General features: G+C 39.9%; 1 protein-coding gene across 2 annotated transcripts in view; it reads left to right on the plus strand.

Annotated features, from left to right (window-relative positions):
• The window catches only part of slx4ip (SLX4 interacting protein), a 28,820-nt gene that overhangs the window by 13,207 nt on the left and 1,759 nt on the right, over nucleotides 1-13,854 (plus strand). Inside the window, exons 5-7 of one of the 2 annotated variants that reach the window (XM_026354326.1) lie at nucleotides 5,970-6,047; nucleotides 7,251-7,339; nucleotides 13,742-13,848. In XM_026354326.1, the coding sequence (XP_026210111.1) occupies nucleotides 5,970-6,047; nucleotides 7,251-7,339; nucleotides 13,742-13,848 (274 nt within the window). The remainder of the gene's footprint in view (nucleotides 1-5,969; nucleotides 6,048-7,250; nucleotides 7,340-13,741; nucleotides 13,849-13,854) is intronic. The other variant, XM_026354327.1, reaches the window with a different exon arrangement.

Below are 13,854 nucleotides of genomic sequence, written 5' to 3' on the forward strand. Positions count from 1 at the left end.
TGAGCACGGATCACATTCATGTGACTGTTCCTCTTTACCACAATCTGGTCTGTGAGACGGCACACACTCTCTTGAACTCAAGTTAAGTGTTTAGCCTGACCAGAATGCCTTCTTTCAGGAATTACTGAAACGTTTCAGAGGATGTTCATGGTTTTATCAGCTCTTTGCTTCACTTTTAAAGAAATGAGCCTCTGTCACATGCTACTCTGAATTCTTGTTGATCTATCCTGTGACAGGTGTCATTGTAGTGCAAGACCTGTAAAAAGGGATGTAGGAGTATAAAATCTTTCATGATTTACTACAGATATTTGCTTGGCATTGTGAACTATTATTATGCTGCTGCCACTTTAGTTATTTTACCTCAGAATCAAAATATTTCCAAACTTCTAGCTGTTCCTCCAGACACTATAACAACTGTGAGAACACAGTGTAACTCAGCTTATGGTGATGTATGATGTAAGATTTTGATTGGACCTAATATAGTAGTGACACTCCAAGCAAGAAGTCACATCCAATTAATACATTTATTTTTTATTTATGTAATATTTGTAATCATTTATCATACGTTTTAAATAAGTAGTTATTCATTTACATTTTATACAGCATCCCAACATAATTGCTTTACTTTTTAAAACAAATCCACCAACTGCTCTGCAAAAATCCTATGGAGCATAATGCAAAGTAAGCAGTTTGCATCCTCCTTTCTCTGAATGCTCCTAAATATTAACAGTGGCAGCACTTTGATAGAATTGTAGCCTCTTAAGTTAATTAAGCTATAATGATGATTGAATATGACATTTTGTATTGTGACTGAATTTCTCTTGTCAGATTATGTTTCTGAGAAATAGTTTTTTTCCCTTGATAATTGTTCTGTCTCCAAAATGCTCCCCACCACTTTAGTCACATGCTGCATTATGGGTTGGCCTGAGCTACCATGCTGCGGCGTATTTTGTAACTGCGATGAAGAGGTCACCCAAATGTTAAATTGAACACTCATGTGCAAATATTGTTTCAGGTGGACATTGTGCAGGATGATAACGCACAGTGCTTTGCTACGGCCCGTAGTTACAGTTACACAGAGAGAGTGATGTCTTTCCAGGAAAGCCCCCACTTACATATGGGTAACTTCCTCATGCTCTCTCGTCCTTCACCACTCCACTTTTCTCTCTCGCTCTATGCCCCAACTCTCCACCCACACTTGAGGACAGAGGAAGGGGGTCCACATCAAAGTGTACATGTCAAAAGAGCAGGATTCTCAGGCACCTCTGTCCAACTGTCCTGCTGATTGAACTCCTGTTCATAAAAGTGGTTGCGTGGGAATTAAAATCCTCCTGACATACAGTCATTACATTTGCACGTGGACAGTAGAAACACAGTAAATCAGGTTACAGCACGAAATTGCAGAATGTCTTCACATGTGCTGCAATAACCAGGCTACTGTATACCCTGCAGCTGGTGGGCATAACTTTAAGATAATATATGAATCATTTTTGGAATATTTAGTAGAAATATGCTCCAAAACTTGTGCGCAGGTGCTGTTCAAGTTTTCAAGTTGAAATAGCTAGATAACATTAGCTAACCAAGTTCCACTAAACCCAAGATTACATGTACAGTGCAATTCTTGGGGAAACGGACATAACTCACTGCTGCTATAAAAAAAAATTATTTTAGGTAGAAACATGTGGACTAACTAAATGACCTGGATTTTAAAAATCTTCTGTCCATATCCTTATTAATTTCACTTTACAACCTTAGGGTCAGGGCTTGAAATCAGGTTATGGCAGAAAGTTTAGCGTAACCAAGTAGGTCTCATGTGCATGTAATGTACTGACTTTGGTCAGACTAATGCATGGCTAGGAACTCCTAGCTTTCATCCATATCAGAGCCTATTTACTTATACATTCCTACATGAACCGCATGCAACAGTACTGGCATCCAGGAATGTGAATGGGGTGAAGAAGAAGGCAGTGTTTGCCATGCTTGTTTTAATGATCTCCTCAGGATATGACTGAAGTTAATGAAGTCTGTTCCATGGGACCTTACCTTTGACCCTGGTCTGAATGCCTCTCACCTCTGTCTGTTTCATTTTACAGTCCTAGTCACTCTGGATGCCCTTTGGCTTGTTGACTTTTCTTTCCTCTCATTGTTTTCCCAGGAAGTGGTGAAAGCTGCAGGGATGTGTGTGTTTGTGTGTGTGTGTGTGTGTGTGTGTGTGTGTCTTCAAAGTACAGTATTCTAGCCTTGGCACCAGCCCTGTGGAGTCTTTTTTTCTGCAGTTGTCCTGCGGTATATTACAAGATGTTAAAGTCTCTCCATACAAGTGGTTACGATACTATCTACCACATTTCTGAAAACATGGCATGCTGACTTGTTTACTGTTTGATTTGACCTGTCATAATATTGTTGTGCATTGGGTTTCAAAACAATTAAGCAAGACCATCTTCTCTTCAAGGAAGTACAAATGAAACCCTTTAAAGTCTCTACTCCACAGATTTGGGTATTGCACCACTGTGGGCCACAGTTGCCACAGAAAGGGGCCACTCATTCCCAGAGGAGGCACCAGCAAGCTGTTTGTGAGAGAGAAACATGAATGTAAGCTTAGCACGAGAGAACCCGGGCAGAGAGCCAAGAGCAACTCTGCGCAGTGCAGGACATTATAAAGTTGGAGCAACAGCTGATGTCTCAGGCCATGGCGTTGCAATGGTTCCCAACTCTGTGTCCAGACATCCCTGTCAAATTTGTCCTGGGAATTGGCAAGCTCAACCCACCAGGGAAAGTAATGAGAATAGTTGTAGAGCTAGACATGAGGCCAAAGAGTGTAACGGACTAAATCAGCGCTTCTAAAAACATAGAAAGCCATGAGTGTGCAATGACAGATGCTTGGTTCCTGGACCTAGAATGGGCAAAGAAAACAAAACAGAGATAGAGATCTGCATTCCTCTCTGGGTAGACATCCAGAATGGGGAAAAAAAGATTACCACCACTTTGCTATTTAAAGGCGAACAAAATATTATTATTATGTAATATTAACATCAAAATAAAAGTGGTACTCCAGCAGCGCATCTATTATATCTACTACCTACTAATCTAGCGTTCTGCTTCCAGTCTGTGTTAGACACATTTTTGCTGTTTTGACTCTATGTTGTTCATTAATAATTCCTGTACACACCTATTGATTTTTATTTTAATTTTCCATATTTTCTTTCCTGAATAAGAAACAACATGTAAGAGTAAAATGTCCTTAATGAAGGACTTAGAATTAGATACCTTCACATGGATGCTAAACTGAGTGTTGAAATTATCAATATTTTGTTTATATTATTATTTTTTGATAAAATGGTAGAAAAGAGAATTAATATTTAAAAAACCTTAATTACTATTACATATTAATAAAATGTTGCTGTATTATGTATGGATTAACCTTGTGTCACCACATCAGGTGGTTAAAGTCAGCCCCACTTATACAGGTTGAATTTTCTTTTCCACAGGTTTGTAGGTAACAACACATTTTAGTCACAATTTTCACCTTTGAGAACTTGTCAAACAGGTCAGACCTAGATTTCTACAGTTACGTTATAAGCAGCTTTTCCACTTTTCCTAGTGGAGTACCTTTACTTTTGTTGTACTAGTTGTACTAGTACTTTTACTTGACTAGAAAAATGAAAGGACACATCTACTTGTAGATTATTTTTCCGGCAAGTACTTGTTATGAATTGTGCTTAGTTAAGTAGTGATCCTGATTGTTAATTTAGCATCAAACACAGAAAGAAAGAAAGCAGAGGTGGTGCCATTAATCACTGACCAGGAGACTTAAGTGTATACCTGTGACAGTTTTGTGACAAACTGTTTCTGTAATGGCATGTCATTATCCAGAGAATCGCAAGACGGCTTCGTTTTGCAGACAATAATTAGATGCTTTGAGCTACTGCTGTGATGAAATAAGTTAAGAGACACACAGAAAATGTTCACACAGTTCTCTTCACTGATCAGTGCTGTTACCATGCTCTATATCCTGTCTCTGTTTATGCTGACTCACTACTTGGAACATACAGTCGACTCAAGTCTGTATGCTTAATGGCAAGGCTGATTTTTTTTTTTTTTATATTCTGTACTGAAGACATTTGAGTTCATAAGATTGATTAGTGAAAAAAGTTCAGATTTTATTTGATAATATTTATATCAATATGTTAAATAACACAGAACATTTTGTATCAGATCACCCAGAGTTTAAGTGAACAAAAGTATTGAAACATGTGACTGACAGGTGTTTCTTGTTCCCGGGGGGGATTCATTGTTCAAACAGTAAATAGCTCTAATCGACATGATTTGGTTTTAGCTATGGGCTTTACCTGTGCAACAATTTGGAAAATCCTGAAAAAAGAGGCAGCCAAAGAAAACAAACTTTACCAAAGTGTTGAGGGGGAAAGGATCTGTTCATGATTCAAACCACACAAAGTCACCTGTGAAGCATGGTGAAGGGAGTGTCATTGGACCTGCGTCGCTGCTTCTGAAAGAGGCTCCCTGATCTTTACTCATGATATAACAGTATACAGAAACATTTTGCAGTCATATAAAAAAGGGATTTGCTACTAAATATTAAATTTACCTTATTCAAAACTATCGGTTTCAATATATTCACTCACTTCAAATTTGTGTTTTGCTGTAAGATTGTGCTTTGTTCTTTGTTGTTATTCCTAGATCTACATCTAGATCTAGGTGCAATTACTTTTCTGTTAAAGCTGACATTCTGAACTTCTGTCTGACCCAAATTATATAACCCAAAACAAGCCTTGCCCTTCAAATATGTATTTGCATGTATGTATTTGTCCTGATTGTATGTCAACTTTTGGAGTTATTCCAGATTTTATTGATGAGTCTCTGTCAGTGCTAATAGGTGAAAGCTGCCCTCTTCGAAAATGTCTGCATCGCTTTTAGCTTGATGACAGTGCAGATTTGACATTATCCAGGGAGTTCTGAAAGTACCTTGAGCGTACGAGGTCAGGAGGTTCTCGAACTATGGAACGCACATAATCCTTTAATTGAAGTTAAAATGCTGAAATCCCCATAGTTAGAAGCTAATGAGGTTTTCACATGGCAACAGCTATATGAGAATGCCAAGAAGGAATAAAGAATTAGTAGATGGTAAAGTTAAGTAAGTGTAGTAAGTTTTGCAGACACTGTATCAACAAAGGCAAAGGGCACCAGCAGCGTATGAAAAGGTGAGCAAGTTCTGTCAGCTTTCCAGCAGTGTTGTCATGTTTACAAAGAACAACTGGATAGCGTGTTAGCTAGACCCTTGCTTTTAGTCAACACATTCCTATCAGATTAGGCAACAGGCCACTGTTTCTGCCCAGCACATCTTACATACCATGGCAAATAGAGCAGAGGCCCGGGCCATGGTTTCTATGCTTGTGCCAAACTGGGAGCTGGTTTTGTAGTCTTCTGGGTCCCAAACTGAAGACAAGATTAAAGTTAGCTGGGAAACATTTAGAGAGGGAGAGTGATCCAGACCTGGCCTGTGGCATGAAAGTACAGTAGTGAGCTACAATGAGTGTAAGTTCTTGAGGAATCGGTGCTTCTGAATTTTTTCTTTTTCTTTCAGCAATAGGTTTGTGTAGGCTGCCTTTACTGCATATGTTGGAGTGCCAGAGTTTTTTTTTTTTTTTTTATATATATATATATATATCAAAAATATTTGCATAATACACCCTTTGTTAAACCTCTTTATCTTGCTGCCTGAATAACATTTATATGACCAAAACTTTATGTGAATGCCAACAGTGGCTGGACTGTGTCACAATGATAAATTGAATAAATGTTATCAGTATTTCAGGGAATTGACTACAGTGGAAGCACACATCATCCAGAACTAAATTACCGGTGTTGGTGTAGCACTTTCCAGACTTGGAAATAGTGCCACATGCTCAATGTTTTGTGTATAAATGTATGCATTTTTTTTTTCTTTTTAGGTAAAAAGTTCAACCTAGCTGCCAATTTTCTGAAACGGCACTCTAACCTCAGATGTATTGCCAAGCATCTTTATGGGGGTATGTACATACACGTTTTCAATTAATCAGTTCCCTGTTAAATGAACCAGAAATAGAAATCTCTATGGCTTATGCTGAGCCAAATTTCCCACAGAAAAAAACAAGTCATCTGTGGTTTGCATGTTGATTTTTCTCCCACTCACTTGTTTTTATGTCCTGTCTCTACCTGGTCGGACTGTTGTTGAGAGCAGGCTGCCATTAAGTGGTTCCCTTAAGAGGCTACTGAGAGTGGGAGAGGGAAAAATCGAAGAGCAGTATATGCAGCACAGTGAGAATCTATCTCCATGGCCCATCTAGTGTCTGTGACCCTTGGCCACCTTTTCATGGGACCAACAAGGCTCTCTTCCTGTCAGTAAAGTTAATATCTGCGCCCTGGGGGCTTGGATGTTAAGGCAGCTCTGACCTGCTGCTGACTAAGATGATGACTGCTCTCAGCAGGTCCATTACACATCAAATTAGACCCAGTCTCCTGAGGTCAAAGGTTGTACAATTAACTGTTGGCTTATTTAGCTGTACATAGTGGAAGGGGCATGTAAAATACCAGTTAGCTATAAATCAGAAGTTACAACAAAGAGTTGCTAATCTGACTGGGTAATTAGACAATGCAAAATGGCAAATTTTAAGTAAAATCCTGTTAAAAAACTTAAAATTTGGATGTTGGATTTTGAAACCAAAAATGGCTAAAACTATAAAGAATGTCCTGAATACAGACTACGTGCCACAGAAAAGTCCATTTGATTTAACTGAAATGTTAGGCAAATTTATTTGTGTCCAGTATATTAACAGATGCAGAAGTGTGCAGAGGAGTAATGTTAAAAAGTAGTAGTATCCATTGCTATTTTAGTTCTTTACATACCAGAGGTCATGTAACATGACCATGGTCATGTAAAAGAGGTCATGTAACATTAACTGGACAACTGATATTAGTTGTCCAGTTAATGTTATATGACGAGCAAAGTTCATATGCTGTGTTAATTACATTACATTATTATAAAGCTGATTAAATCATAGGAGCCATCATAATTAATCAAGAGAGATTTTCCTAATATTTACCAATTTCTTCTTGGTTTGACAGACTGTAACTGCTGGTAGAGGTGTAGTTAATAGAGGAAAACATACTTCTGTCTGACTTTGTCTCACAATTAGCGGTGAGCTCACATTATTAACTAGCATGCTCTGTGTTGTTTCTTTGACTGCCTTCAGATTTGCGTGTGTTTCCTGAACGATATGTTGTGTGCGTGAGCTGTCCAGAGGATGCCTCAGCACACCATGGAAACTCGAGCCTTGGAGTGGTGAGTACTGTTTATACTCCATTTCCTCTTCCAGTCGCCTGGCAAAAAGTCCCGTATGGGTTTGTGTTATTATAGGGATGTGTTGCCAAATTGCACTCTCACTTTATTCACTATATGCTGTTTCTCTACCAACCAGTTTTGTACATTTTAGCTCTTAAGAAAGTTTAGCTACTCTTAGAACTGATTTTCAATGTCTGTTATGGAAACATATGGCACAAATAAAATGATGGCACTGTCAGAGCACAATATTTATTATACATTAAAATCATGGTTTTGTCTCCTCTTCAATCCCCTACATTAGTAAAAATTATACATAAATATGTCATATTGTCAAATATACATCTCAATAGTCACTTTCATATCAAAATATCATATTGTTTTTAAGGAGCATACAGTTAATGTGATTGTCAGCAGTCATGAAATGTGCCGTGACTGATGGGACTCAGATAGAGGTGGGGTTGGTGGGTATTTCCCTGTAAGAGTTCTTGCTGTGTATATTATGTTACACTCTTGCCCATGTCATAAGACCAACAACTGTAGTTTCTTTTTGTCCATTGATATTGCAGACAACTATCCTTTGGCCAGTGCTCATTTGATCCCAAACTCCCTAGAGTATTCTGGGAAATAGTGGTGGAGCCTCTCACCTTGGCACTGACATCAAGGACAGACATCTCTCCCATCGCATCCCATGATCAGTGGCCCAGTGTTTTTCTATGGGGTTTTTGCTATTGTCTCCCTTTGAAATGTCTCTGCACTCTCCACAGTTTGGCTTCCAATGAAAGCAGCGATTGTAATATTTTTAGTGGAGCAACACAGTCGTCAGTGAAAAGTTCAGATTGTGTAACCAATTTTCCAGTTCAAGGAGGCATTGCTGTCGATTGCGTTCCTCTCCTCAGGATGTGGTTCTCTGGGCTCATACAGTACAAGTATTGGGAATTGGAGGGTGGGAGTCTTGTGGTAGAGCTCTCACTAGCCCAACCTCGAGTGTGGTTTGTAAGGGAAAGATACCAGACAGCAAGGCAGAAGTTTTTTCACATGACAAAAACAGTTGTTTACATCCCCATCTCTGCTCTAAGTTGTCAGATTGGAAGTTTTTGCAATTTTGTTGCCAAGAGAGTTGAAAACCTAAATGAAAAAAGTTTATGCAATGAGTCATAGCTGATGTAAGGCATACTAACGTTGCTGTCTAAAAATAATAGGGTCTTTGGAATCCTGTGTCAAAATTGGTCACATGTTGAAGCAGGGGTCTTTCATCCCACAACTCTTGACATGCCATGTTTTCCTGTATTTAGGGAGGTTTTGGTTTTGTTGTTAGGATTCAGTTTGTGTGACTTGTTGAACAGAAATCCTTAACCGCAGTGGAAATGTAGACTCATCAAATTAGCACTTCTCATAAGGTCAGGGGGTTATGTTGTGAGGGAATTGAGGTGACATCATGGTTGGCCTTTTGTCCTGTGAAAGCCAATGTCTCACTCCCACACATAGGCATGCTGTATGTCTTTTGTATACTCTTATGTACTAGTTAGTCATATTTTCAGCTGTAGTGCAGCTGGAGGAGAAGATGGCTAAATTGAGTCATTTCCCAGTAGTGTCGAAGAAACAAGCATACCAATTAGTGTTGATTTTTGGTACTCTGAAGTCAATGCCAAAAGCTACATTTTTGGGTTTAGGCGCCTTGGTCAGTAGGTGCAGGTTTAACACATCCTCTTAGAAACAGCATTTACGACCAACAAGCTAGAAAAAAAAATCTAAATGCTAACACAAACAAATGAAATTTGTTTTGATAGTCAGTGCTTATAATTTAATTCCTGGCTAGGCCTTCAAGTTGATTGAAACTAATTTAAATTACCCAGTTTGTACTACATGCTGTTCCACCACATTGGAAGGCAAAAGTGTTCTGAGATGCTGGGGGGGGTTGTTTCCTTTTTTATCTTTGCACACCTGGCCCATGAGACAATATCTGGCGTAAAAGTCATTTTGTCAGTTTTGGAAAGTTACAGCTGCTTTTCAGCCAACCCAACCAGTGCTTATATTTGAGTTTAGCGATGCCCTCCATGTCTGGAGTTATTATTCCTGACATCAACCATATGGGTGGGGGTGACATTAACTATATATTTGGCCTATTGAAGATAATTTCAGAAAAATGTACTTTGTTACAACCTCAAAAAGCATGACCGACTCTGAAGAGGTAGGGCTGTTTATACTACTACATTTGGATGAGACAGTGGGAAACAAACAAAAAGCATCTCTATACAATGTATGCTTTCTTCTTGACATTTGAAGATTCAAATCCCAAAGCTGCTCCTATTGTGAGTCAGCACCAACAGAGATGAGGGCAGCATGGGAAGGAAGAGCTAGTGTTTAGGATTGTGGCCGTTGTTTTCTAGTCAGGCACAGAGTGGGCAGCTGAGGTGAGTGGCGTGCTGGGCCGCAGAAGTTTGGATCAAAGGCAGAGCAGATGTGTTTCCAGGCCCCCCCCCTCTCTTCTGAGCTCTGGACGAGCTTGTGTGTTTACTCATGACCTCAGCACGCCTCTGTTCTTCACAGCTCGCAACAGCTAGCAGCAGTACTTTCCCAAGCGTCTGCTGATCTCCTCCCTACCTAGGCAAAAAACACAGCTATAATCTCTTCTAGTACACAATTATATCCCCTTATCCTGTCCTGACTCTGATTGCTTTCATTGATTTGCATGAAGTGAAGTCAAAACAGTTAACAGCTTGTCTTAATCCTTTTACAGGGGTGGATCCAGAAACTTTTGTCATTGTTCAGGGATAAAAACTGTCCTCTATTTTAGACAAGTATGTGCACATGCATGTTTGTTGACTTTGTTGCGTGGATGATGTGGTAAGCTTAAACAAACAAGGCATGTTTCCTCTGTGGGAGCAGGGTGTGTGGAGGGGGGTGGGGGTTGTTTCACGAACATCTCTGCAGGAGGTATTTCTGCCCTGACAGTTAAATAGTGCGTGTTGTGTCTTGGTGCCAGTTATAGGACTTTGTGTACTTAGTTGCGTCATTATAAATCTGCTCAAAGCCTTTTCAGTAAAAGGATTAATTCAGTTAGTTCACTGGATTCAGGTGGTACAAATCATTATGTTGTGACCAGTGAGAGAATAACTTGCTGACACAATCTCAGTGGTTTTGTTGCACGCTAGGTGAGATAAAGACATTAGAATAATCCAAGAGCAAACTATCAAACTTTTACTATGGAGGCAGAATTGGATGATGGTTGATTAGGGTTTTCTGTGCTGTACTGTTTTCTGACTTGTCATCTTGCTTTCTGATTAATCTCATGTTTTAACCTCAACTAAAGGTTTGCAGTGCCCCCATCCCCACCCAAAGGGTTGAGAAAGGTCTTTGACCTTTTGGGTTTTGAAAACCCTGTCAAAACCCATTGAACAAGATTAAAAATGTGCAATCTGTAGAAAGCACAGCTTGGGATACTAAATAAGCAATACCTTCAGATTTCAAGACAGGTATTGTTCAGTGCAGCAGAGTATTTTAGAACACTCACAAACTTTTTCCTGGATCGGTGCATTACTTTCAAGTACAGCTGCATTCAAAGATAACCAACATAATCTTTCTGTCTGTGCTCCTAACTTATCTCAGATGGGAGAGGAGAAACTGTTCGTTCCCTGTATTTTACGGAGCCTGTAGTTGGCTGTCTTTGAAGTTGTCATTCAGAGAGTTCAGGCTGTGTGCGTCTATACTGGTATCCTTTTAAGCCAAATCATTCACTCTCACTTCTCTTGTTGCCCTCTTGCCAGGCTTATCTCTGTAATCTAACATCCAGATGTGCTGCTGTGTTACAGCTCCCATGGTGGAGCCATGTTGTTTCCCAGGGCCAGGGAGGGCACCACTGGTCTGCTGTATGTGTTGCATCACAAGCAGTGTTTTGCAGCTTTGTGTGGGGGCGAGCAGACTGACTGGCGGTGGGTTAGGTTAAATCCCTCTTGCTGAAGGAGAGGTGGAAGCAGTGGTGGTTAGACATTTGCCACCATCCCTACCTCCTTTTTCATGGGACTCTCTCCAGCTATTGGAAGTTTGCATTGTTCTCTACAGGATTAGACTAGTTCAGTTCCCACACAATAGTTACTGTTTTTTCCACAGAACTTGTGATAATTATAAGCTCTTGCTCTCTCTCTCTCTCTCTTTGTCCTGCCCTCTTCATCTTTAATCTCTGCTTTCTTCTCTAGTTATTGTGTACAGAATGTCTAACCCCTGGGGCCTGGTGATAAAATTCATGCACCATCTCTCTCTCTCTGTCTGACTTTCTATCTATTTTTCTCCGTCTGCTCGCTATGTATATCCAACCTCTTCCTCTCTTCATGTTTCTTCCTTTCCATCACTCTGTTATTTCACTCTCTCCCTTTTGAAGTTGCTCCGACAGGAACAGAAAAGCACTTAACTTTCCCAGAGAACCTCCCATTGACTTCTTGTTGATTTTTCTTTCAAGTTCATTTTCAAACAACAGTTATTCATATTAAACAGATGAGAATACATATCAAGGCATTACAATGCAAATGACTGCACCCACATCTTTCTCACAATTGTTGTTGTTGGGGTGGGTGTGTGGGTGCGTAGGCAAATGCTCGTTTGTGCTGTATGTGTGTCACTGTACCAAATCCAAACCCAAAGGCTAGCTCTGGGTATAACAGAGTGTAAGGACAGAACCTCTGCCCACTCTCTAGCATGACTCCTTTTCTACACAAAGGGCAGCCTGTGAAGAACTTCCTGTGTGAGGATTCTTTTATTTGTGGGCATGTTGTAGAGACTGTTGAGGTCAGGCGCTGTGACTCTGGATCGGGGGGTTCCTCTTCTTTTGTTGTGCTCCCCTCTAAATGCTCTCTCTTTTTCTTCATTCTGTTGTATCTTGTCCCTTGTTTCTTGTCATCTCCGCCTTCTCCTCTGTTGCCCAACCTCCTTGTTCACTCCCCTCCCTCTGTCTGGCCTTTTTATTGTGTCCACCACAGACTGGAGTTGGTGGGTCTCATCACCCAGTGAAAAGGTGCAATGCCCCAACTTGGCCTCGCAGCTTGGGACAATGACTTTTTCTCCCTTGTGTGTCAGGTCATATTTTGTCACTGGTATCGTGACATTTTCTGTGTTTTCGAAATGACATTGGTAGCCCCCTGATGTTTCATCTTGCACCACCAGAGGGTCAAAATTTTCATATATGATATGTTTTCAAATATCTCAGCAGCTTAATAGGTCAGCACAATTTATTTTGTGACTTTTCCATTCACCAAGAGGTTTGTATTTGTGCCTTCAAGTGAAGCATCTTGCCAGCTGCAGGCCAAGTTGTCATGAAACCTCAGGATCAATTGGAATGACTTCAGTGATGCTTTACTTTTCCAGTGCATTCACCGGGACAACAGTTTATGTCAGGACATCAATTAGCAGATCCACTGTCATTCCCACACAAACTACAGTCTTTAATAAATTGACAGGCTCTCAGCATTTAAATTTTGCACAATTTACCACAAGTGTCTCTTGTTCTCTCATAAATTCAGGGCCTGTTCTCGCTCAGCCAAGAAAAAGACCATCATTAGTGACTTGTTGAGGGCATATGTTAGTGAGATCCAATCTTAAAGTCACTCTGTTCTGCCTCAGAGGGTCTCTTGCTTATCATCTATTTTCCAAAATATGTGGTAATATTGAACTTTTAACCCCTAGTTTTTGTTCAGTAGAATACTAGCAATGTGCTGTTCACACATCCTGAATAGTTTTGTGGGATGTGGAGTAAAGCGTCGTACATAAAAGTGGTCAACCATTAGAGTGCCTTGCTTAATTTCACTGTTTCAGTGTGGTAGTTTCAAGAGTGAGCCTTATCCTACTTACTGTTTTTCAGCATGTCTGCATTAAACCAGACTATGAGGCATCTTCCTCAAGTGCATATTACACATCTTTTAGCATTTTTCCATACCTATGCCTCAGTTGCCTTTTCTTCTGCATTGCCCCATCACCTTATTAATGAGTCTTCTTTAATTGCTGTTTTAACAACATGGTTTCACCGTTTAGTAATTCTGCCTCAGGCTGCTAGCATCACTCCAAGCATGAGACTGCGGTGACTATGAAACACGTGACACACTATCACAAACTATTTTCTAAATGGTTTGGTGGTTAATTTGGATTGAAGTATCATAATTACAATTGTTCAGATAGTGAGGCAACAACAATTCAGGAGGATTGGAGGAGGAAAGAGGATAGATGTATATACAGTAAATCTGTTTCCTCAGATTGGATTATTTTGTCTTTTCATTAGATTTGATTGTAAAGCAGTCTAGTGATTGTTTTTTATGTTGAATAATGCCAGATTATGACAGTCTACTGTGGAGCCAAATGTTTTGAGGGACTGCCAAGAATAATATTTTTGTTTACACCAATTCTGTTTGTCCTCTCTAGACAGAGCTAAGTGAACAAAGCAGATCAGAATATTTTTCCAGAGTCGGAGAAACCCAAGAGCCTTTAAACAGCCCCACAAAAACAAAGAAGACTGTGCTTCAAAAGATGTAAGT

The sequence above is a fragment of the Anabas testudineus genome, chromosome 15 (genome assembly GCF_900324465.2).
Source record: "Anabas testudineus chromosome 15, fAnaTes1.2, whole genome shotgun sequence".
In the NCBI taxonomy this organism is placed as follows: domain Eukaryota; kingdom Metazoa; phylum Chordata; class Actinopteri; order Anabantiformes; family Anabantidae; genus Anabas; species Anabas testudineus.